Raw genomic sequence first — 25,296 nt, forward strand, 5'->3', positions numbered from 1 at the left:
CTGAGTAAAAAGGCAGTCTTTTAATGCACCATTTAATTATTTGATGTGACTTCATATAAAACCACAAATATTTCCCAGTCTGCATTTCATTCTCCTGTTGGAGAAGTGAATTAAAGAATAATTGGGGGAAAAAGATCTGTAGGAGAAATAGCAGGAACTTAGTCTGTTTCACTCCATAGAAAAGTAACATCTGCCCAAAGGTGATGGACTTTGTTATGGCATAGTATTTTCTGATGCCTGGAGAGAGAGCAAGAGGTCATGAGCTCAAACTCAAACACAGACAATTCATCTTAAACATAATAATAAAATACTGTGAGGTGGCTCAGCACTGGTCCAGGCTGGAGATAGACAAGACATGACTGGACAGGACACCAAGCAACCCTCTCGTGGGTGACCCAGCTTTGAGCAGGAACTTGAGCTGGACAGTATCCAGAGTTCCCTTCAACTTCTACCAGTATCCAGTTCTGTTCACAGTACTTTTGTAGGAGCTCTGGTCCCAGTTTTTCTGAGCTGGTATTTAATGTTATACCATAAATAAAAAAAATTACTGTGCTTGCTGATGAAAAAAATGTATTTTTTGTTTGGTTTTTTTATAGTTTAGGTTGAACCTTTGCAAGACTTAGTGGTAGGGGTTTTTCCCCTCCATCTCATACTGCTGTGACTGAGAATTGACAAATTGTAGCAGAAAGGGACTAATATTGTTAGTTTGAAGCAGCATTCCAATATTTTGAAAAAAGTTATTCTCTAGTCCAGTTTTTCTTGTGTATCTATAGGAAAAAGATGAGTAAGTTAAAATTCTTGTTTTGCAAATTGTGATGTAGTGGATAGAAAACACATTCATGGGTCTCATGTAAATTACATTTCTAACCTTCTAGAGCAGCTGTTCATAAAAGTTACACCAGCTTTACATGGTGTTCTTACTTTAAGGGGAATGAAATGCCATTTCAAGTCTTCTGTTTACATTAATTGCATGTAATTGTTCTTCCTTTTTATATTATTTTGCATTGTTAGTTTCTGTGCACATTCAGTTCTGTGTTTTTTCTCATTGTAATTCTTAAAATCATTGTCAACTAATTTTATTTTAAATCATTTAGAAACATATAGCTCATGGCCTGGTCCCTGCTGCTACCATAGCTCCTAAACCTGCAGTTCCCCGCACCCCTCCCCCTCGTAGTCCAAACCCTTCTCCAGAAAGGCCCAGGTATGTGTTGGTTTTGGGGGTTTTTTAAAATTATTTTTTCTTTTTTTTTAAATATTTTTGTTGTTTCATCAGGTATTGTAGCATACTAGAAAAATCTGATTAGAATTGCATGTCTTTACAATATTTACAAAACTTTTCATTAAAAGAGTGTATTTTTAAGGGGGGAAGTTTCTCACTCTGAACTTTTTTCCCCACTCCCAAGCATGGTGAATATTCAGGACAGTAACTGTTATGAACATGTGACTTGTGTGAGTCAATTAAAGACAAATAGACATTTAAAGTTAGTGGAATTTTAAATTTGGCTGCTACACTAGAGTGTAGGACTGCAGCAGCATGAGTGCTGTGAGTCAGGAAATGTTAGCTCATTAGAAGAACATAAAGTAAACCTTGCTACCATACCAGGGACTTAAAAATCTGGCATGTAACACCATGCTGGATTGGAAAAATGCAAATTATTTTTCTTTTAAGATGTAGTTTCTTACAGTTTTTTGTCTTATGTTTTTTCTGCATTCTGGTTGTTTTTCATGGCCTTTTTGTGTCTGTAACATTCCTACTTAATTCTAATTAATTTCTTCTTCCTTTTTGGCCTCAAGTTCTTGTCATTCATTTTGGAATTCTCAGCATTTCACTGCTTTAATCTTAGTTACTACTTATTTTTCCTTTTCATCATACCCTTCTCTGTACTCCACAGCATCACACAAATAGGCACTTGTGTTTGCTTGTCCTGGTTTGCAGTGTGCCAACATTTATTAACAACTTGAGAGTCATCAGTAAAAGGTTTAGAGTAGGGAATAATGGAGACAAAATAGCAGGACATGGAAGACCTTTCCAACACAGCACAAGGCGGTATTGTTATGGCTAAAGCGAGTGCTAAATACTGTAAATGATTGATGTGAATTTTGGGAAAGTAAGTCGGTATTTTCCATGATTTTCATGGAAAAATGTCATTTGGGAAAACCAAGAGATATTGTACCTTACTCTTGGATAGCTGCAGTACTGTTTTGTGCTTTACTTTGGGAGGTTATAGTTTATAACCAGTCCCACAGCATTCACTGTGTTTATGCCTGTTAACTGTGAACATTTTGCTTTGATTAAATAGAGAAGACATTTTGCAAAGGCTAAGTTATAAAGTGGAGCACAGAGAAAGCATCAGTATTGCTTCATTGCTTTATTCTGTTTCCTTCCAGGTCTGCTCTAGCAGCAGCAATCCTTTCAACAACACTAACAGGACGCACTGTTGCTATTCCTCAGCCTCGGCAGAGATCCCTTTCTGAAAGTGATTCCACCTACTTGGAACAAGAATGTCTCGAGCCATATGCAACAGTCACAGAGCTCGGAATAGGGTAGTGTATGCTTTCTGGTTTGACACCTTGAATTGTGATGAGAAATGATACCTTGGAATCTCTCAGTGATCAATTTTACCAGAGTGTCAGCAAACTCCTGCTGTTACTGCTACTTGCTTTTTTTCTTACCACATCATAAATTCAGTCTGAATTGTCCAGCAATCCTTATTCCATTTCTTGTAAAGTGGTGTCACACATACAATCTTCAGAGAGGCACACTTTGATTGTACAGCAGTCATAACTAAAATCACATACTATTTCTGTCAAATGATGATCAATTTTACAGAATGTGATGAACTGAGGAATCACTTGAATTACGTGTAAGACATTTCCTTTGTGCTGAAATGATTATTTCAGACTGTCTTTTCGGTGGAATTAGGAACTGTCTCTAATCAGTGTTAATTATCTATTTTAGAGTATACTCATAGACGCTGTCTTGGAGATGGTTTATTATCCCATACCCTTTGGGGGTTTTGGTCTCTTTGGTTTGGTTTCTGCCCAGGGTGGCTGCTGTCCCTGCTTCAGCCCTCACCCACCCTGGCTCTGGGGCTGTCGTGAAGACTGGAGCTGAGCCGGGGTGTCTGGAGAGAGTTTGGGGCAGGGTGAGGGCTTGTTCCACTGGACACAATGACCAGGGATCCTGCTGTTTCTCTGGGTTTTGCCTGCTTGGTTTTGGTGGGTTTTTTTGTTTGTTTTCTTGGTTAGTTGGTTGTCAGGTTAGTTTGTTTTTTTTGTTTTGGTTTGGTTTTTGGTTTGACTTTTTTATTTGGTTGTTTGGTTTGGGTTTTTTGTTTGGTTTTTTTTTGGTTGTTGGGTTTTTTATTTATATTATTATTTTTGCTTTGGCACTGTGACTGAGCTTTCCAGCCTGGCCTCTTTTGCTGCTGTGCTATTGGGAAGGCCAGAGCCAGTGTGTGCCCACCAGGACTGGGAACAACCTGCTTCCCACTGGCACTGCCCATAGCCTCTGCACAGCCCAGGCCCAGGGACCAGCCAGTGACAGTGAGCAGTCCTGGGCAGTCTCTCTGCCATGTTTGGGAGCCAGGGCTGCTGCCCAGCGCCCTCCGTGGTGCCCCAGCTGCTGCTCCAGGGTTTTTCCCTGCACTGGAGCTGTTTTGCCCCTCCCTTCCAGGAGGTAAAAAGTTCAGCTACAGCTGCAGAGTTTCTGCTGTCTTGCTTGCTGTCCCAGGGAGGCTGCCCTGCCGTTCGGGCTTGCTGCTCTGAGGTGTCCTGCTAGAGCCCCTTTTCCTATCCAGAGGGGCACAGGGACCAGCTGCTGCTGTGAGTTTGTAATGGAGGCGCCTTCTCCATCGCTGTGTGCCAGCTGTGCTCACCATTGTCTGTGTGACATGGCCAGTGCCTTCTCCATCGCTGTGTGCCGGCTGTGCCCGCCATTGTCTGTGTGACATGGCCAGTGCCTTCTCCATCGCTGTGTGCCAGCTGTGCCCCTCATTGTCTGTGTGACATGGCCAGTGCCTTCTCCATCCCTGTGTGCCAGCTGTGCCCGCCATTGTCTGTGTGACATGGCCAGTGCCTTCTCCATCGCTGTGTGCTGGCTGTGCCTGCCATTGTCTGTGTGACATGGCCAGTGCCTTCTCCATCTCTGTGTGCCAGCTGTGCTCGCCATTGTCTGTGTGACATGGCCAGTGCCTTCTCCATCTCTGTGTGCTGGCTGTGCTCACCATTGTCTGTGTGACATGGCCAGTGCCTTCCCCATCGCTGTGTGCCGGCTGTGCCCACCATTGTCTGTGTGACATGGCCAGTGCCTTCTCCATCTCTGTGTGCCAGCTGTGCTCACCATTGTCTGTGTGACACGGCCAGTGCCTTCTCCATCCCTGTGTGCCAGCTGTGCCCCTCATTGTCTGTGTGACATGGCCAGTGCCTTCTCCATCGCTGTGTGCTGGCTGTGCCCCTCATTGTCTGTGTGACATGGCCAGTGCCTTCTCCGTCTCTGTGTGCCAGCTGTGCTCACCATTGTCTGTGTGACATGGCCAGCGCCTTCTCCATCCCTGTGTGCCAGCTGTGCCCGCCATTGTCTGTGTGACATGGCCAGTGCCTTCTCCATCGCTGTGTGCCAGCTGTGCTCGCCATTGTCTGTGTGACATGGCCAGTGCCTTCTCCATCGCTGTGTGCTGGCTGTGCTCGCCATTGTCTGTGTGACATGGCCAGTGCCTTCTCCATCTCTGTGTGCCAGCTGTGCTCGCCACTGTCTGTGTGACATGGCCAGTGCCTTCTCCATCCCTGTGTGCCAGCTGTGCCCATCATTGTCTGTGTGACATGGCCAGCACCTCCATCGCTGTGTGCCAGCTGTGCCCGCCATTGTCTGTGTGACATGGCCAGTGCCTTCTCCATCTCTGTGTGCCAGCTGTGCTCACCATTGTCTGTGTGACATGGCCAGTGCCTTCTCCATCTCTGTGTGCCAGCTGTGCCCGCCATTGTCTGTGTGACATGGCCAGTGCCTTCTCCATCTCTGTGTGCCGGCTGTGCTCGCCATTGTCTGTGTGACATGGCCAGCGCCTCTCCATCGCTGTGTGCTGGCTGTGCCCGCCATTGTCTGTGTGACATGGCCAGTGCCTTCTCCATCGCTGTGTGCCAGCTGTGCTCACCATTGTCTGTGTGACATGGCCAGTGCCTTCTCCATCGCTGTGTGCTGGCTGTGCCCGCCATTGTCTGTGTGACATGGCCAGTGCCTTCTCCATCGCTGTGTGCCAGCTGTGCTCACCATTGTCTGTGTGACATGGCCAGTGCCTTCTCCATCTCTGTGTGCCAGCTGTGCTCACCATTGTCTGTGTGACATGGCCAGTGCCTTCTCCATCGCTGTGTGCCAGCTGTGCCCGCCATTGTCTGTGTGACATGGCCAGTGCCTTCTCCATCGCTGTGTGCCAGCTGTGCTCACCATTGTCTGTGTGACATGGCCAGCACCTCCGTCGCTGTGTGCCGGCTGTGCCCGCCAGTGTCCGGGTCAGAGACAGGGCCAGCCGGTTCCCGCAGCGCCCCCTTCAGCCGTAGAGGAATCATCCCACCCACGCTGCCTGCTGGGAGCCAGCATCGCCCCCCGCTGGCTGCAGCCATAACTGCACCAAGGGGGAAGTGCAGCCAAGGCTGCTCCGGGGGTTTCTGGGCAGGGTGGAGTTTTACAGTTTCCATATTTAGCATTTCTTCTTTTTTTCTGGTTTTCTGCCTTGCAGGCACCCTTTTTTAAAATTAATAACCAAGGGTTTTTTCTCTTTTACCCCTTGGTCTCCATTTTTCTCACTGGCAGAAGGAAAGGGAGTTGTTGAAGCTCTTTCTCTTTAGAGGAAACACCCATTCCAGGGTGTTTTCTCCTGAAATTTGTCTTGAAAGCAAGACAACTACATTCCTTGTTTGCAGCTAACAGAAGCTTAGATGTCTCTGTGTCTCTTTGGACTTGTGTACATTGTAAGACTGATGGTTCTACTTTACTAGTGTTGGGTTATTTTGAAGAGGCATTAAATTGCTTTTTGCAGATCTAACTGGAAACTTGATGGTTGTGACAGATCTCCTCTGCAGTCCCTGGAAATATCAGGCAATTATGGTGAAGATGAGGACATGGATACATATCTTTCTGATGCTGATAAAGAGGCAGAGTCCAGCTGTCAGAGTAATGAGAAAAGGGAAGGAAGCTTTAGCACCAATGCTATTTATGCTGTTCCCTGCAAAACTAAAAAGGTAAGATTTTTAAGTGCATTAGTTCCTTTACTATGTTTTAATATATTAATGCATGTTAATATTTCAGATGCTTTGTATTCTCTTCTTACTCTTCAGACATATATTCAATATTTATTTCACATGCTAGTTTTTGGGATTCATTTACTCTCACATTAATTAGGTAGGTTTGTTGTTGTCACGGAGTCTCTCTCTGGTTATTAGGAACACACTGGTATTGTATATAATTATCATGCATAATTATATTGTATATAATAATCATGCATAGTCTTGTAAAATGTCCAATAATTAATATTGAGCATGGTACTTACGCAGTAGATGATTTGTTAAAAGCAGTAGTAACTTTACTGTTAAATGGTGAAAGCTTAGTTAATGGTTCAGTATTGTATATGTATAATGAGTACAGGCCTATATAAAAATGGGGAGATTCAGAATCAAACAAAATAAATCAACCTTTTCTTGAAGACCAGGGAATTTTTGTATGATATAATTTTGGATTGTCTTAACAAGCAATGAACTTAATACTCCAAAGGCACATTTAAAGTTAAATCAAAAATGAGACAAAAATTTAACAAACAGGAAGAAACTCCTACCTGAGTAGGAAAAAAGGCAATAAAAGATCTCCTAAAAAATGTCTCTTCAAAAGAACCCAGCACCAGTAAAGTAGAACCATCAGTCTTAGAATGTACACCACAGATCCCAAAACATGAAAGAATCCATAAAACACCCCAAGATGCAGAGACAGTAGCTGGTAGGAGGAGGGAAGTGTGTCAGTCTCACATTTTCTGAAAAATCCCTTTGCCATGATTTCTTCTCCTGGGAAGCTGAAAGCCTGAGAGAGAAATGACAACAATAATTATCTGATTGCTTCTCCTTTGTTTTGCTGCTTTAGAATGTAGTTTAGACATTGTTTACCAGCTGGTCATTGTTTGATTGGTTTCATGTGAATTGTTTTGACTTAATGACCAATCACAGCCAGCTGTGTTGGAGCTCTGGAGAGAGTCAGGAGTTTTTCATTAGTATCTTTTTAAGCCCTCTGTCTGTATCCTTTCTCTATTCTCTAGTATAACTTTAGTATAGTATTCTTTAATATAATATAGTATCAAAAATAATAAATTAGCCTTCTAAAAACATGGAGTCAAATTCATCATTTCCCTGAGATGAGAAACCCCAAAAATAACTCAGAAGGGAAAGGGGAAAAAAAGGGGGGTGGTGTGTGATTGGTGGGCAAACCAGCACAGATAGTATTAATTGTGGTTCATTAATGGTTCATTCATCCCTCACAGCACTGGTACAGTAGATAAATGATAATCAAGATCAGGTATGCCACAGCAAACAGGGAAACAGAGAATTATTTCATGGACTCTTGTAACCTAATAAGGTGACAGAGGGTACTTGAACTAATCACCTCATGCTTGCTAACCTCCTTTTGATTATTGGAAGGTTTAGATTTTATTTGCATAGAGCCCTAAACAACAGCAACACAAAAAAAAACCCACAAAAAAACCCCAAGAAAGCAAGAGAAGAAACAAATGTTTAAAATGTTAGTGAACAATTCTGAATGTGACTGGGATGTTAATACACTAAATGTGTCATGCAGTACATGGGCTGTTGTAACAGTGATCTCATGATTTAGAGAGCTTTGTCTTATTTTTACATAGGAGGAGTTTCTACCATCTCCTGTTCCTAATGCTGACAAGAAGGAGGTTTCTTCCCATGAAACTGAGTGTCAGGTGGTGGTGGATAAGTCAAGTGTACAAATAGAAGGTAAGTAAACTTACTTTAAGTCAAAATGCCTTGACTTTTAATATAATTGGGGAAAAAATAAAATAAATGTAATACTATATTGTAATATTATATCCCTTTTTTAAAACGGCAGTTAAAGAAATGCTACAAATACTTAGCAGCTTTTAATAGTTACAGAAAATAAAAAACCTGCATGAAGAGGAAAGATTGGTCTATACTCAGTGTGGAATGAGCTGTCAGCCACTGTAAATGAAGAAATGGGGAGAAAGGTTTCGTGAACTCCTGGCTTGTAAAGTGCAGTCATTCTCTACTATGAGAATGTTTTTGTTGATATAGCTGCCAGAAGCAGTCAGGTTTGTAAGCTGGAACTTTTTGGAGTGCTACTGTGTTCAAAAAAAGAAGAAAAGTAGAAGCTGTAGAAACTAGCAATGTAAAAAAAAAAAAAAAGCTAGAGATAGAGGTAAACATTTTTAGTCAGTTATTTTACTTATATGAAAAAATGCCTTGTCTGAAAAACAGTAGTAAAAACTTCTTGAGTTTTTTAATAATCAAATGGCATGATAGTAGTGTTGTTTATACCCTCTACAAAAGTTGTATAATTATTGGTGTCAGGATGTTTATTTTCAGAATAGAGAAATAAACCTGATATTCAGTCTCAGGCTATCAACCTAAGCAATGAATTGTTAAGATTCACAAATCATTTTTTTCTAATAAGTAATTTCATTAGATTAGGGACATTTGGGTTGTTACTGGATCTGTCCTTAGGCTATTTTCTTATAACAATAGAATATTATGGAGAGAAAAATTATAACAATAGAGCAACACCAATCTACTGCTATAGCAGTTTTCTTGCATAATTATCTTGTCTGTTATTTTCAAATCAGGAAAAGGGAAATGGGAATTAGTTTTGGAGCTGGAAAATAAAGTTTTTTCAGAGGATGGTTGTAGCAGTGATGAATGAAAAACACAGATCCCCATAACAGCTGCAAAGGAAGATGGTTTATTGCAAAAAACCTTTTAATGCTGTATTCAGAGAATAAACTCTTAGCTGTTTCCATTCCCATGAAACAGAACAAACACGCAGTGGCTGCCTGCCCCTGCAGTGCTGCTGTTCACATGTTCCTTTAGCCCATCCCCTGTTTGATCTCACAGTGTCCGCGTGTGCCCTGACCAGTCAGAATCCCAAACACCAGCTGAGCACACACTGCTTATATATGACTTGTTTTCTGTTTACAAAACTTTGGTTTTTAGGTTATGTAACTTGGTTTTTGCTGTCCCCTTAGCTGAGGCTTTCCCATGAGCTGAAGTGACAGAAATGATCAGAAGTGAGCAGCGGCCTGTCAGGCCCTTACTCTATAAGATTTTTGGTATCTCCCACAGATGGTAGCACTCTGTAGCTTGTGGATAGGAAAGAGGAAGCAAAACTGAGTCAATTTGCAAAAAATTATGTCTTTCTAAACTTTATTAATGTTGGATCCCAGCATTATTTTCAGTATTATTTCAGTGGACTCAGTTTATTTTTCTTTTATAGAGAACAATATTCAGGAAGAATGGTTGCTTTGATAAAACCATTTGGGAACAGAAGGCATTAACTGGAAATGTAGGATATATACACTGTTTCTAATCCCTCTTCTACATAGTAACTGCTGCAGGCCTTGAAAGCTGTCAGAATTACACTTGTTTTGTTCCAAGATGCAGTAGGATTCAAGTGGGGTAAAATCAGTGACAATATTTCATTTGTTCTTCAGTCAAATTCTAAACCTACAACAGAAGCCAACTTCATTTCTTCCACACTTCACCTACCCACTGTGAGGTACAGTGAGGTCTCACATCAGTGTCCTGATACACCATGAAACAGTTAATGGGAAATTAGTGATCTAATCTGTTGTTTGGGAAGGACTTTCTACATTTATTTGCATTTATTATGTCTGCATACATATCCTTATGAACCCTTATAGCTTATGGACTTAAAATGATTTTTGTTCTAATTGACTGAAAGATCTGTTTTTCTTTAACAGAAGACCAAAATCTGGGCTTGAATTTAAAGGTAAGACTTTTATAAAGGTTGATTTATGATGCATTTTGGAAAATAAGGGGTCCTAAAAAGCTCGTAGGTTTGCAGTCACTTAAAATAAAACTAATTTATTGCCACTATGGAATATTGTTCTTTTGGAATACAAGAATAGCTAATCATTCATTTTGAAAAAATGCTACTATATAGGAAAATGAGCCATACAAAAGTTGTTGTGGTTTTTTTATAATATATTGTCTGTTACTTCTCATATGAAAGAAAGAAACTGAGGCAGAGAGCCAACATGCTATAGCAAGAGATAGCTCATACTGTTAATTTTCAAATTCTGAGCCTGACTTTACTGCATTTTGGTATAGTTTTCTATTTGAGCTGAGCTGACTGCTTTCTTAAGCTTGAAAAAGAATACCCAAAAATGTAGTTTCTCAGATTAACTTGCCAGAAGATTGTTTATGAAAATGGTCAGCTCTTCCATTGTTATCATAACTTTTTTCTACAAGTTCTTACCACATATCTTTTTCTTTGAAATTGTTCATGAGTTTTGTCTCATTTAGTCATTGTATCACTCAGTGTCATCAATGTGTTAAATTACATGACAGCATATCCTTACAGAACTTCACTGCTGTTTCATAAAAACATGGAGAAAGTCTCTACCTCACCTTCACCTCAAGTAAACAGCATTAGCATAAATGACACTGTAGTTCTTTCCTGGTGAAAGAACCTCCTGAAAATGTACCAATATTTTCAATTTTTTTCCAGCAAAGCAAGAGCAAAGTTCTTCAATTATGAAAAACATTTTACATTTTGATTTATTTGCTGATACCCAGTTAGGGACTGACATAATTGACTGCTCTGAAGTCTTACTCTGTACAAACTAACAAGTGGGAAGAATACCCTTCCTGTTTCATCCGGCTTTGTGTTTGTGACTTTTATGTCAGCTGTAAAAAAAATTGGTTTGGAAACTGTACATTTCTGACTACTAAAGAAAAGAGTGAGTTTTAGGTGTCCACAAGTGACTGATGGCAGTGATAATTGATAAAATGATATCTAGATGAGTAGATGATAAGTTTTGTATTATCAGCAGTGAATCCAGCATTCAGTTTTGTTAATATAAAAGAAACTCCTTCAAAAATTTTATTTAAGTTCTTCAGCAGTGATGCTGTTAAAGCAGATTGTCTCATTTTTTATTTCTCTGCTAGGAGGAAAAAATAGTAGCTGAAAATCTGATACATGGCAAACCTCCACCATCCCCAGGTACTTTGGATTTTTTCAATGACTTTGCTAGACACTTTCACTTTTTTAATATGCATGTATAAATGAAAATCAGTTTTATTGATGCAACAATATATCCAGAGTTTTGCAGATAATCTAAAAGTTTACTTTTGTAAGAATTGGTCAGTAACTCCTGTTCAGTAAACCTGCAGGTGTTCAATGGGAAGAAATGTAAAGCTTTCATTGTAAGGGTGATTAAAATCTGCAGAGATTGAGAATACTGACTAGTCCCTGCAGGGCACAAACACTTTGCCTATTGCAGTGGGCATTTCAGTTTCACCTCTCCAGTCACTGATGTTTGGGAGAGAGAGATCTGCTGACACTGTCTTTTCCATTAAAAGAAGGAATGTTTTTAGTGTCTGAGAGAAAAGATGGGAACTTGCAGCTACTTCACAGCTTTTTCCAAATCCATTTTTTTTTGTTCTTCCTGGTCTTTTCTTTTGGAAGCCATGAACTGACTTAGATCTTATAAAATATCACTCATATAAAATGTTAATATTAGAAGAAATAGATTTTAATTTGCTGACACTCCTTTTCCAGTCAGGATACTGATTTAGATCTCATGAAGTATCACTCATATATAATGTTAATATTAGAAAAAAATGGATTGTAATTTGCTGAAACTCCTGTTCCAGTCTGGCTAGTATTGAAATACCTTGTTCTGTGGCATTACAGATGTGTCTGTTCGGGCAAGGCAAGTATGGGAAAATATAAGCAAGGAAAAGTTCAGAGAGCTAAAACAAGAAAATTGGTCTCTGAACAAAGCATACCAAGCTGTGGTCCAGCAATTTGAGGGAACAAAGCAGATCATAAAAGAACAGGAATTAAAGCTGAAGACACTAGAAGAAGAAAACAAAAGACTTAAAGATGCTGTAGAGAACTCACATACAGAAGGTGGGAGAAACATACAAGCTGTTATAACTATATATGACTATATTCTCTAGTTATCTTGTTTCAATTTTTCTGATTTCTTATAACCTTTTCCTCTAGCAGCAGCTTTCAAATAATTGATTCAGGCAAGTATGCATGCAGAAGTAGTTTCCAAACAGTATTTTCTACATTTGTAGAAATTTTGGCAAGGAATAAGTACACGATAATTAAATAAACTTATTTGTTGTTTGAAATATAATGGATTTTTTGCTAGTAGTTTTTCATGGGATTTTTCTTTCTCTTTGAGTGAAGTTATTGGTTATTATTCTAGCTTATTTAAATTTCTTTTTCAGTACAATTAACAAATTTTTGTGAACATTTCTTGAATTGTAATGGAACTTTCTTGTTGGATATTTGTTTTAATAGGGGAAGCAACAGAATTACTTTCTCTCAGACAACAAGCACAAGAGCTGGTAGATGAAAACGATGCTTTGAAAACAGTGGTCCATCGTTTAAATGTAGAATTAAGTCGCTATCAAACTAAATTCAGATCATTGTCCCAAGAAGAGGTGAGAATCTTGGCTATCAAGATTGAAATGTCTGAAATGTCCCATTGTCTGTTATTTAATCTTTTGAGTTTTTATGACTGTTTTCTCCAGATTTGCCATAAAGTCTACAAATTGCACAGGCTTTTTTTGAAATTGAAAAGAAGCCTTTATCATTAAGTCTAATATTAAGAATTCAGTATTATTTTGTATCAGTAACATACTGGACTTTCAGTTTTATTTAGTGTGTGTTACTTATGCAACACATGTAATGAAAACAGAAGCTTGTTTGGGGTGACAATTGTGACTGCAGTGGACAGTTGCTGGTGCTTCAAAAAGCAGGAAGTAATGTCAATATCTTTTTAAATATCTATTCTAGAATGCAAAGCTGAAAAGCTTACCCATGGAAGGACCACAGCCACCATGGCTGGTAAGTCAAATAATATTTTCACCTGACTGTTCATTCCTCTCTAAGTAAAGTAGAATTTCTTTACTGGAATCAAAGTGTTCGGATATTACTCTGCTGGACTACCACATACTATAGAATATTATAAACAGTTATTTTGTGGCAGAAAAATAGGTATGGCAGAACTTTGTAATGAATGTGTGCAGTTCCAGCTGAATGTACAGTGAGCTACGAACTGCACATAGTCACCAGCTTTGAACTATTGAAAAGTATTGTTCTGCTGAGAAGCATAAATGTCATCTTCACTTGGAATTATCCAGCATGTAGTTTGCTTCAAGGTCTTTCAAGGTCTATTGCTTAATTGGTGATCTTAATTGGTAATCCTAATTATTACTCTTAATTGGTGATCTTAATTGGTAATCCTAATTATTACTCTTAATTGGTGATCTTAATTGGTAATCCTAATTATTACTCTTAATTGGTAATCTTACCTGGTAATCTTTTGCTGTTGATTTTTTTTTGTGATTATACTAAAAGAAAACAGAATATTTCTGATTGTAGGAATGGTCATGGATCCAGTGGTAGCCTATGAATTTCTGACAAGGAGGAGGAAATAGTCTGTGAAAGGGAATGCATTTGTAATATGTAAAAACAATTTCTCCTTGAAATACTAAACAGATCTTATATTTTGCTTCCTCACTGTTACTGAGACCTATACAGAGTAGGAAAGTTCTCCTGCTGTCTTTTTGGCCAAAATAGCCAAGAATCACATAAGAATGTAATTAAAGATGCAGATTTGAGAGTGTAAAAATTCCCTTCCCATGTACTAATGAATCTGAGATAATATTTTTGCTGTAGTATTCACTGTAGTGTTTGAGTCTTGTTTTGTATTCATTTGCATCCATATTCTTCTGTGTTACATACAGTGATAAGTTCAAGCTGCTTTTTAGAAGAAAGCTGCAAGTAAAGCATGAGGTCTTTTCCTTTCCAAAGCTTGCTCCTAGCACAGTACTGTGAAGTGTTTCTGCAGCATCATTCTGCAGATGGTGGTCTGTGTGCTTGTAGAAGTTCTCACTTTAACCTGCAAGTGATATATAAAACCCCTTTAACAGCTTTCAAAACTAATAATCTATAGCCAAAGTAAAAAATACAGATGACAGGATGGCTTGTAATTAATCTACATGTATTTATTTTTAAATTTTCTTTTAAGTTGGATATGAAGTATTTGTCACCTCTTCTGCTGGCATATGAAGATAGAATAAGAGAAAAGGAAGATTTTATTCTTGAACATCAGGCAAGTTGCCATTTAGAAAAAAATATCCACTAAAGCAGAAATAAATTACTGAATTTTTAAAAGGGATTTGCCCATGCTGTTGTCTGCCTAAAATGTAAAGTGACTTTGTTTTACTTTTCCATGCATAGTTACTGTGCTGTCTCATCCTACTTGGCTTGCTTGTTTTTGTCAGCCTGTTCACTTTTAGGAGCATGAGATATATGGGATGTGCTCTAAAAATGGAGCAAACCATAAACGAGTCAGTGCTGGAAAGAATTTACCACTGGATTCATGATGGGAACTCAGTGCTCTTGCAGCTGCTTGTGGGTTTTGTGGTAGAATACTTCTAGGTATTAAAAGACTGGGTACTCTTTTTGCTTTTTAGAAGTATTTTCTGTCACTGAATCTTTGAAAAATAGCAATTTGCTTCAGAGTACAACTTTCCTAGATTTTGAAAGTAAGTGTATTTCATTCAAAAAATTCAGCCATAAAATAAGCAGAAAGCAGCAAGGGATTTTTATATTACCGTAAATTCACTGTGTTGTCTTACAATGTTCAATTCCATATCAGTCCTACTGAAAATGGATACTATCATTGAGTAATTTCCAGAATTCAGCTTTTTAAACCTATCTTCTGAGGGCCTACAACTTGCAAAAATGTGGCACAATATCAGTATTATTTTTAATCAAATATTACTAGATTAATGAAACAATTTAGAAATTAAATATGCACACCTGAATTAGAGATGAGTGAGTAGTGAGATAATGTTCTATTATGACAAGAACTAGAAGGCACCTAAGCATGTGTACTTATAAAAATTTTTCTTGATGTAAAAACTAAAGCAAAATAATGATAAAGAATTTTATATGAAATCCTGTGTCTTCCAGGAGGATATGAAGAATTTTAAAGCACGAGTTGAAGAGTTGGTGAAGGAGAATGAAGATTTGCATGGGCAATTAAATAACTTCATTACCCCTACAGAATGGCAAGTTATATTCCTAGAAATTAATTTCAAAGTTTAAAATTATTTTGCTTATTGCATGCAAACTTTTAAAATTACAGATCTTAAGGAAAATTTTTTTTGTCTTCAAACACTGTTTTTCTGAAGAATTAATAGACTCACTACTGTCATGTTGGAAGAATGCTGGTTGCAATGCCTTTGGAGTAAAAATTAAATATGAATGTGGGGTTTTGCACTGGAAGCCCATGTAATTCTGTCCTAGGTATTGCAGGTTACATACCTTTACAGGGTGCCAATGACATCAGTTTTCCACTAATAGAAAATAATTGGAATGTGGCACTAGAAGAATTTGATGTTTTTGAGAAGTGAGACTATGCACTGTCTCAACTTCATTTGCATTATGAAGTTAAGTAGTTGTTGGAGGTTGGGATTTTTCCTTTTTTAATAATTTTTTTTCTCCCATTTGTTGCCTAAGAGATGGGAATGACTGATACTTAAAAGATGTGGCTGGGAGGAGGAGGAGGAGGAAGAGTGCAGCTGACTGCAGTCTCTTAGCTCTGGGGCTTTCCCTTGGGAAGTGCAGATACACCTGGAGATTTTGGCTGGATTCAGGGGCTAGGCTCAGCTCCTCACTCTCTGGGACTGGGATGGGAGTGCACAGGGGTGGCTTTGGTGCCAGAGCTGCTGCCCAGAGGATTTGCTGCCACTGCAGAGTTTTCATCCTGCTCTGATTGTACTCTGGGTGAGCTTCTGCTCACCAGGAGGTTGGAACAGGTTTGGGAACAGCATCCACTATGAGTGAACATAAAAATTCTTCCTGCACCCATGGCACAGGTAGTAGTTGCTTGCAGGGGCTCAGATGACACCGTGTCTACACGAGGAGGACTTTGGAAGAGACAGCATGCAGCATAATCTTAGATCTTTCTGCAGATTCACCCAGTGGCATAGACCTACTTTCAGTGGGGCAGAATTACAGGTGTTAGTATCTGTAGAGATTTGGTTACCTCAGGTCCTGCTATTGCATTCAATAAGGATTTTTAATATGTTTTTTAAAGAAGTTCAAATATGATTTTGTAAGTTTACACTGTTGATAATCAATTGTGTTTGTTTTTTGGACATAACACCTGAGTTATATTTTATTTATATTTATCATTGCAGGCAGCTGCTGCAAACTCAGGCCAAGCTGGTCTTGGAAGAAAATGGAGTGTTGATGGAGCAACTCAAAATTCAACAAGCTAAAGCAAAAGATAGTGACAGACAGCATGTTCAAGAAGGTAAGAGTGCTTGAGTTGCTATTCATCTGAACTACACTAAAAATGGTACTGCAGGTTTTGATTTTTGTAGGGTTTTTGTTTGTTTTCTGTTGTCATTTTTTGTTTTGGCAAGCTTGGCAGTGTTTTGGTTTTGGTTGGCTGGGGTTTTTTTTTTGCAACTTTATATATGTCTAAAAAGCGTCCTTGAATGTAGGTAACATTAATAGGAGATCAAGCTCTGCATGTCAACTGATACTTAAAAAAATGTCATTTTCACCTATTGACACTATAAAAAATGCTCCATTTTGACTTCTGAAAAATTGAGAACTGTTAAACAGTAATACAGTCATTTGCATAATTGAAGAGTACTTCAAACTGAAACAGAATTTTTCAGGGTAAAATGACATTTCAGTGAGCTTATAGCCTTGAAAGGAAGTACTCTTGAGGTTTCTGCACTATTCCAAAACAAGTTGCTTGAGACAGCAAAAAGTCAAGTCCAGGCTGTTGAAACACAAACTGACAAATGCTGTTACATAATGTTGTCAACAACTAGGAATGACTGTAGTAATGGTTCTGTTGAAGTTTCATTCAGTGGTTGAATTAATTCTGCTATACACAGTTGACTTTTTCTTTCCTCCTTCCAAAAGCTTCAAAGCTAACCAAACAAATAGTAATCTTGGAAGATAAGAAAAAGAGTCAAGAGGAAGAAATAGCAGAGTACCAGAAGCAGCTGGAAGCTTTGTGTTCTACATGTGAAGAGCTGAAAGCCAAACTGGATAGCAGAATTACAGCAGAGGAGCACCTGGCTGTGGTGAATGATTTTAAAAGGTATGAGTTTACATATGGAGAAACATTGGTGCAAAGCATGCACATGACACATGGCACTCTGTAGGGAGGAGGCCCCTGGAAACTTATGCTGGTAATCCAGGAAGGTAACTGCCAAAACACAGAGAAAGGGAAAGAAGTATTTAAAAAATACTGTCTTAGTTTTTAGAGACATTTAAAATGACAAAATCCCAATTCTAGAAATATTGGCAGAAGTGTTTTTACCATAGAGTACCTGCTGCTAATTGGTATTTTTCATGCCTCCTCTTCTACATTTTTGTCAAATCTATTTGCTTCTATCATTACTATACATAAAATGTTCTCATTCTTGTGTTCCCATTCTTGGACCATGGCTACAGAATCCTGAAATTCTGACCTAGAAGTTTTAAGTTTCTTCAGTTGTTACAATATGGAAATTAGATGAAACACCACAACTCAGAAGTGCTGCTGTGCAGCATGATCTGCAGAGTAATGTTTCTGTGAAGACATTCCATAAATTTGTATGCTCTCAAGCCTTTGGATAGTTCAGGTTACTGTTTCATGGTACAGTGCCATCCTGAGAAGTCCTCAGACTTTGTATTTTGATGTTGATAGTAATTTATTTGAAAAAAAAGAAACACAAAGGGATTACATCTGGGATTACATTTTTATAATTTAAATAAAGTGCAGTCAGAAGGAATTACTTGAATAATTTGATATGAGTTGTCATACCTCCCTGATGTCACCGGGGAACATTGAGCATTCTCAGTGTATCTTATTTCATAACTTCAGCAAGGGTATCTCCCTGTAACTTAGCATTTTAGTGATGTAGATCTGTACATGATACCTGTTCTACACTGTTGGTTTTTGCAGCTGTTTACAGCAGGAGCAGGAGAAAAAGCTCTCTGAGGTGGAAGCTGTCATGGCAAAGATGGCATCACTGCAAACTGAGAACAAGAAACTGCTCTTAGAGAAAAATAACTTCATGGCTGACAAGAAGATCCTGGAAACTGAGATGCAGATGACTCAAAAGACAAACAGGTTTTTCTCACAGTCTCATTTTCTTGTACAGAAATACATTTATTTCTAAAACCAGAAAAATATCTGTAAAAATACTGTCTAACTTCCCATAATGTGTATTTTCTACCTACTGCAAAAAAAACCCCTATGTTACCTAAACATGTTTGTCATGTCTAGAGGCCTGGTTGTCAGGTTTTGCTAATTTTTGTATGTTTTCATGCTCATTTTTCTGTGTCTATGTGCAAATTAAGAATATATCTTTAATTTAGTTATTTAAATTATCTGAAAATAAGATGAGTAGACAAACCCTCTTTGCAGTTAAGTAAGGATAAGGCTTACAGTATTTGCAGATCTTCTCATGCACCTGGTTGCTTGGAGAGGAGTTCACAATATTTTAAAAATACAGTATTATTGTTCTGTATCTTGAGAAATATGAGCTTGTAGCCATTGCACAACCTGTTCTTTTGAATCATTGTCACTGGTGTTATTCAGATAACATATTGTAAAGAAAAAACAGCCCCAAAAATTGGAACATGGTGCTATTGGCACTGCAAATATTCTGAGCCAGTGCATTTCTAACAGTATGTATGATTGTTTGAGACTTGTACATGGTGATTTGCATCTATGATACAAGTTTTTTAAGGCCATTACTGATTCCCAATCCAAAGATTTTCCCTTTTACAGACGATTAAAGAAGAAAATTGGTCTTTTGCAACTGCAGCTGGAGGAAGCAATGGAAAAAGAAGTTGCAGCCCATCACTATCTAGCAAACCTTATTGGGCTGGTGGAGAAGATAGCTAAGGAGCGTGATCATCTTGTGTTTTTGGTAATTACCTTTAAATAATTAATGTGATAATTCATATCTCACACAGTTATCTTGCTACTGGCACAAGTTGTTAGTAATCTGAATTATCAAAGAATAAAGCTGTAATTCCAGTTTAAGGATTTAGCTCTATTTCAGTAGATTTTAGCAAATAGGATAGGAGCAGTGAAAGATTTTTTTTTTCCTAGAGGAGCAATTAAAAACAACTACCCTTATTTCTGGAGGTGATATAATTAAGCCTTAATTCTCATGACTATTAGGGTCTGAAATGGCACTTGCCAAGTTTAAAAGATTTTTTTAACCTAGTTTTAGAAGTTGATGTTGAGCTACATGTATTTAAAAGTAGCACACAATCATAAATTTTTAATATTTGAGTCTTAAGGGCAGACTGTTATCCTTGAAGTGCTCTGTATGGACTGTCTGCTGTGTATGCACATGCAGATTATTGCTCCTTGTTGGTCAGCAGTCATTTTGACAGGCTGATTAAGAGTTCTGGAACAACTTCTGTTTAGTGGAAGTGCCTGGCATGGAGGTTTCTGGGCTTTTTGTAAGCCCATTTTGTTTCTTTTTCAGGATACTGGGCACAATTTCAAGTTTTCATATTCATACTCTTGTCTTCAAATTGAATCTGAAATAATTTCACAAAAAATAAAGCTTCTTTTACTTGTTCAGTAGTAGACAAAGGTTGTCATCAGCACTGGATGAAAAGATCCAGCAGTTAATTCCTAATTCTAGGAGAGGAACTATGGTGACACAGCTCAAATCCTTGTCCACTGCAACCTGGACTTCAGGATTGAAACTGGGCACAATAAATGTATCCTAGAAACTGGGGGAACTGATTCTGAGATCTCAATCTCTGGGATATCTGCTTTTAAATATTAATCATACCATATTAGAAATATCCTTGCCTGAACCCCTGCCAATTTCAAGGGCTTGTTTGAGAGCAGATTGCCAGATGTGACCTAAAGGAGGAGTCTTATGCATAGAAATGGGATCCCTACAGCTGCATACTTAGATCTGTAGGGAAAACCCCCAGAGTTGGTTGGCTTTACAGTATGTTTCATTTCAGAATAATACTGCTTCCTAGTATTCAGTCATATTGACAAATTATTAATGAGCTGTTCTGAGAATAATTTCCAGGACTCTTTATCCATGTTGGTTCTTTAGACAGTTGGAGTTCAAAATGGAATTGCTGTCCCCCTCAGTGTTGTATGCATTTTGTCTGCCCTGACAAACAAACAGAGAGTGGTTTCATGTAGCTTTGTTTACTGCATGGTTGCAGGCCAGATGTTTGGAAAATGAGAATCATGGTGTTCTCAAGAAAATTATAGAAGGCAGCCTGCGCTTGGGAAGATTGGAAGAAAAAGTGAAGGTAAGCAGTGTTTCTAAGCTAAATATCTATTGTGAAATGCTTGGGGTTTTTTAATGAGAAAAGTAGTTAATCTATGTCAATGTTTTTATGAAAGACTTACGGATTATCTTTAAAAGTTTTGAAAAAACAAAACAGATCATCATTGTAGTTTTCACTAGTGTCTTCTTCCATTGTATTTGTGCATTGCATGTCTGCCAGATACTGTGTTCACATCATTACTTGGAGAATTATGACTAGTTGTAATAATATTTAAAGATTATTTGTATTTTATTTTTTGCTCTATATTGTAACCCAAGTGTTCTTTCTTCTACTTCTTTGAGGCTGTACCACTCCTTCAACCTGAAGTCCATTACAATTAGATTTGGAAGAATGAAAATGTTATCTCAGGTGTACAGTTACCATCAACTACTTTCTTGTGACCTAGGGCAGAGGGTTGAGAAATTCAGAGGATGTTCAAACATCCAGCCTAGTTAGTGAATACATTTTAAGTTATCTTTACAACTCTCTAAACAAAAAGCACAGTGTGTAACTGCAGTATAACAATGAAATAAAAGTGAAACATTTCTGTTTCAGCATCTTTGCTGAACCATGATTATTTTTACTGTAATCTTAAAAACAAGAAAGGAGGAAGATACCTGGTATATTGGTTTCTGTATCTAGAAAGTAATGTATATATTACTTTCAAAAACTGTTTTGTATTAAGTCAAGTTTGTTCAGTTTATCCTGAAGCAAAGAGTCTCCATGTTATACTTTGCCAGTCAAGACCTCCACTGCTATTCCTGCATCAAACGACTCAAATGTGCACTACCACCTTGTTAATGGAAACCATCTCCATCTGCACTTTATTGTAAGGATTGACAGAGCATAGAAATAATCAACAAAGAAAATAAATGAAATTTTAAGTGTAAAGAGAGAGCAGTAAGCTGAAAAATATCTTGAATTTGTAAGGAACCCTTCATAAAATGCATGAAACAGTATGGTAGCAGATTTCCCTAATTATATTAAGACAGCCATAAAATATTTTTAGCTTTTTTCACCATCATTTATGCCTGGCTCCCCTACTAAGACAGTGGCTTGTATTCTTGTTAAATGTGCATCTTCTGCAATGTAATAGATCTGTGACTACTGTATGGATAGAGAAGAGGCTGGCATAAAATTAAGAACATTTACATGTGGTGAATTTTAAGTGCAGAACCAATACTGGCAAAAGGACAGGCAAGGGCAACCTCCATGCTTCATTGGATGGAGGGGGAAGAATCTCTGATAACAGAATTTGTACTCCAGTTCATTATTACACACCTTTTCCTTTCCTTCATTGCAAGTGTAGTTAATCTTTAAATTATGCACACACTGTTGAAAAAAAGACTTTAGATTACAACAAGTTCATTCATTCTGAATCTCTATTTGATAGTAATTTTGTTAGTCATGAGGTTTTAGTAAAAACAGAAACAACCTTTGAATTGAAGACATCTACCATCTAGCATCTCCTACTGTAACTGCCCTCATTTTCATGCAAGTTCACTAATTTGGCCTTAATTTTTTTCCTGCCATCTTGCTCCCTATTGCGTTTAGAGTACACAATTGTCATTGATGAAGAGAAAGCAATAAAGATTAGTTCCTAGCACTCCCTGATCACTGAGGAGCTGTGTGTTTCAGAACTGCATGGACTCATTGCAGAACTTCCTGATTTGTATAAGCAGTTACTCATGCCAGCACATTTGAAGGAGACAGTGTTCCTATCACCAGTGTTCCTTTGCCATGTTCCCATCAACATTAATGTGTGCTTTGTGTCTGAAATCAGGATACCATGGGTTGATTCCAGTCTTGCTGCATACATGGCTTTTCTGTCCAGAGTATTCATTCTGCTTTGTTAGATTCTAGATTTTTCCAGTATGAGACCCTTGAAAATTCATGGAGCATTGCTGGTTTTTTAAATGCAGACACTTAAGAAACTGCTTCCATTGTTTTGTCAGTCCAAAGGATGACTGACAAATATTTTCCCCAAATCTTTTAATTATCTGGGCAGGAATTCACCTCTATTTTTGTCCGAAGTTACCAATCAGGAAATACAAGGGCTCAGGTACTACAGCATATAATATTGCAACACCTGTTTTCCCTTTATTCATTCCTTTCCAATTCATTCCCTTCATTCATATGTACAAAATCTTTCACCCTTTGTGATGCTAGTTGATGTATGCAAAGAATCTCTAAATTATTCTGGTGTATGTCACTGTTTTGTACACTATGTAGCTTATTTCCCAGAGTTAGCCATGTTTGCATAGAAAACAGAAAGTATAACCAAAATTGAAAGGAAATGCATTCATCTTACTGGTAAGGAAACACTGGATTCTCTTTCACACTCATAAGTTGATCTGTATGCAGAGGAGAGAGAAATGTACCCAAATTTGTGCTGGCTTTTGTCTGAAGCTGTTTCAGTTTTCTCACCCTTCTCCACTCAGCTGTGAGCTGAGAAGAAGACTTGCACACCCTGCCACTCAAACAAAAGTGCTGCCAAAAATCAGGGAAGAGATTAATATCCCCAGGAAGGTTGGTTATGTGCCTCAGGCATTCTGAGCCTGCTGAATAGAACCTCTCTTTCCATGACTGCAACAAAACCATCTATTTCCAAGATTTCTGTGACAAACCCAGGAGCCAAGGGCCTCCTAGGAGACCCAGAATGACAGTATAGTGTATACCCTGACCCAAAAATACCATGTTTGCACATTTCCTCTGCATCATCAGCAGTCTGTTTTACTGTCTCTTTACCACTGGGATTAAGTTATGTCCTCTTCAGTACCAGCACCTGCATCCATGATCATTCCTCATCCTGCTTACTCTGTACATGGGGTGCCATGACCATCTCTAGAGGAAAATATTCTGACTTCCAGCTATGTGTTAACATCCTCTTCCTGAAAACTGTCATCTCTACCAGTCTTTTTGCTGCTACAGAGAACAGTAATAGGTTATCTTGAACAATTCAAAGGTGTGAAGGATCTGTAAGTGCCAGCAGCTGCATGTGTCAGTGTACCCAACCTGCCCATGCTGCATTTTACAGACTTATAATCCATCCATGGAGGCAAGATCAGAGCAATGTATCACTCATACCTACTTTCAGACTATATTCATATGGCCATAAGAAAAAGGTGCACTTTTTCCCTCTGATTTTGCAACCATTCTGCACACAGGACTCAGCTTCAGTTGGCAAAGGTAGAGCAGAAGTGCAGAGGCAGCTGTGGGCTGTGGAGGAGCAGAGTGCAGCTTAAAACACAAAGCTCAGCTTAAAGCACAGGCCACCCTGTAGCTGGGTGGTTGGTGAGCACGTGATGGAAAGCAGGGTTTCACCAGTGCTACAATTCACCAGCTTCCTTCCCTGTCATAAAGCAGAGAGAGGAAGTTGGCTCTTGTTCTTTGATATGATTATGGGTATCTAATCTACAGAGGGCATTTTAATCACACCTGGCAAGTGCTGGGCTTTTACTGACAGAGGGGAAGGTTCATACCTGTTTCCCTATACTCTGCACTTCCTCTAGGCTGCCTCTGAGCAGCCTTCTGTTCAGAAGGAACTTGTTTACTTGTAGCCTTCCATAACATTACTCTGCATTTTGGAGACTTCTCTGGGAATCTAAAAAGTTGAGAGGTGTTACTGGTTAATTTGCAGGCTTCTTATTCTTCTATTAGAACTGTCAGGGAAAAGTTAGGATAAAAATCCTATGTAAGTCAGCCTTAAATACTGAATTACTAATATTCTACATAAATATTATCTATTGTTATCCTATTTCCTCTAGAAAATTAAACTTCACAATGACACATTTTGCAAGTGCTAAAAGGAAACAGTTTGTATAAAGGATTAGTTATATAGCCTGAGATACAGTATGTCTAAAAATGCCTTTTTTTAATTCCTCCAAAAGGCAAACTCAGATCTTTCTCCCCTGATTCAGATGAAGGTAAAACCTTAGTGATTAGCACCTGAAATAAAACTTTATATTAGCAGTATTTTCAAAGCTTCACTCAATTAGTTTACAGTTTTAATAAAGGAGGTGTTTCCATCCCAAAACTCTGTTCTATAGCATGTAGGAAACATCACAGTATGCAGAGAAAATAACAGTTATAGCATTCTATTTGTAATCGTGAGAAAATAAGTTAATATTGGATTTTGGTATTGTCAAGAGCAGCAGCATCTAGAAGTATGTAACAGTGCACAAACCAGTTTTCAGTTTCTTGTGTGCTTATGCAGTTTATTGGGGATGTTATTTCAGAAAGCAAAGTTACTAATTTCTTATTTTTGAGATGAGACCAGTCTTTAGTTATCATTTAGTTATTGTAGCCATTAATCAAAAAATCACTTGGCTTCACTGAACAAGAGGACTATGACATGAAGCAGCCAGCAAAGGTATTCTTTTCTTCCTCTTAGTATTAAGATAAAACAACTAACGAAACAGAAACACTTTTTCATGGTGTGTACTGATAAGTGTGACTGTTCAGCAAGTGATAAGCAACCTGTGCTCTAAAGTGTGGCTTTGTATCTTGGAAAACAAACCTTTCTTGCAAGTAACTGTGTTTACTGTAAAACAAACATACAGTGTGGTATTCATTGTACAAGTAGTTTTATATGCAGAACAAAATTATGTGGAATACCTTCAAATTAAGTAGGTTAAAAAAAATCCCATAATGCAACCTACCTGGCATAATTA

At 38.3% G+C, this 25,296-nt stretch overlaps 1 protein-coding gene across 5 annotated transcripts in view; it reads left to right on the top strand.

Annotated features, from left to right (window-relative positions):
* The window catches only part of CEP89 (centrosomal protein 89), a 35,985-nt gene that overhangs the window by 1,029 nt on the left and 9,660 nt on the right, over positions 1-25,296 (top strand). The window contains exons 2-17 of one of the 5 annotated variants that reach the window (XM_050978778.1): positions 1,095-1,201; positions 2,389-2,544; positions 6,033-6,234; positions 7,893-7,998; positions 9,996-10,024; positions 11,206-11,260; positions 11,954-12,172; positions 12,575-12,717; positions 13,073-13,123; positions 14,310-14,393; positions 15,260-15,361; positions 16,496-16,607; positions 17,234-17,414; positions 18,264-18,431; positions 19,095-19,236; positions 20,516-20,605. In XM_050978778.1, the coding sequence (XP_050834735.1) occupies positions 1,095-1,201; positions 2,389-2,544; positions 6,033-6,234; positions 7,893-7,998; positions 9,996-10,024; positions 11,206-11,260; positions 11,954-12,172; positions 12,575-12,717; positions 13,073-13,123; positions 14,310-14,393; positions 15,260-15,361; positions 16,496-16,607; positions 17,234-17,414; positions 18,264-18,431; positions 19,095-19,236; positions 20,516-20,605 (1,947 nt within the window). The remainder of the gene's footprint in view (positions 1-1,094; positions 1,202-2,388; positions 2,545-6,032; positions 6,235-7,892; positions 7,999-9,995; positions 10,025-11,205; positions 11,261-11,953; positions 12,173-12,574; positions 12,718-13,072; positions 13,124-14,309; positions 14,394-15,259; positions 15,362-16,495; positions 16,608-17,233; positions 17,415-18,263; positions 18,432-19,094; positions 19,237-20,515; positions 20,606-25,296) is intronic. The other 4 variants (XM_050978779.1, XM_050978780.1, XM_050978781.1 and 1 more) reach the window with 4 other exon arrangements.

This window comes from Serinus canaria, chromosome 11 (assembly GCF_022539315.1).
Source record: "Serinus canaria isolate serCan28SL12 chromosome 11, serCan2020, whole genome shotgun sequence".
NCBI classification, from domain to species: domain Eukaryota; kingdom Metazoa; phylum Chordata; class Aves; order Passeriformes; family Fringillidae; genus Serinus; species Serinus canaria.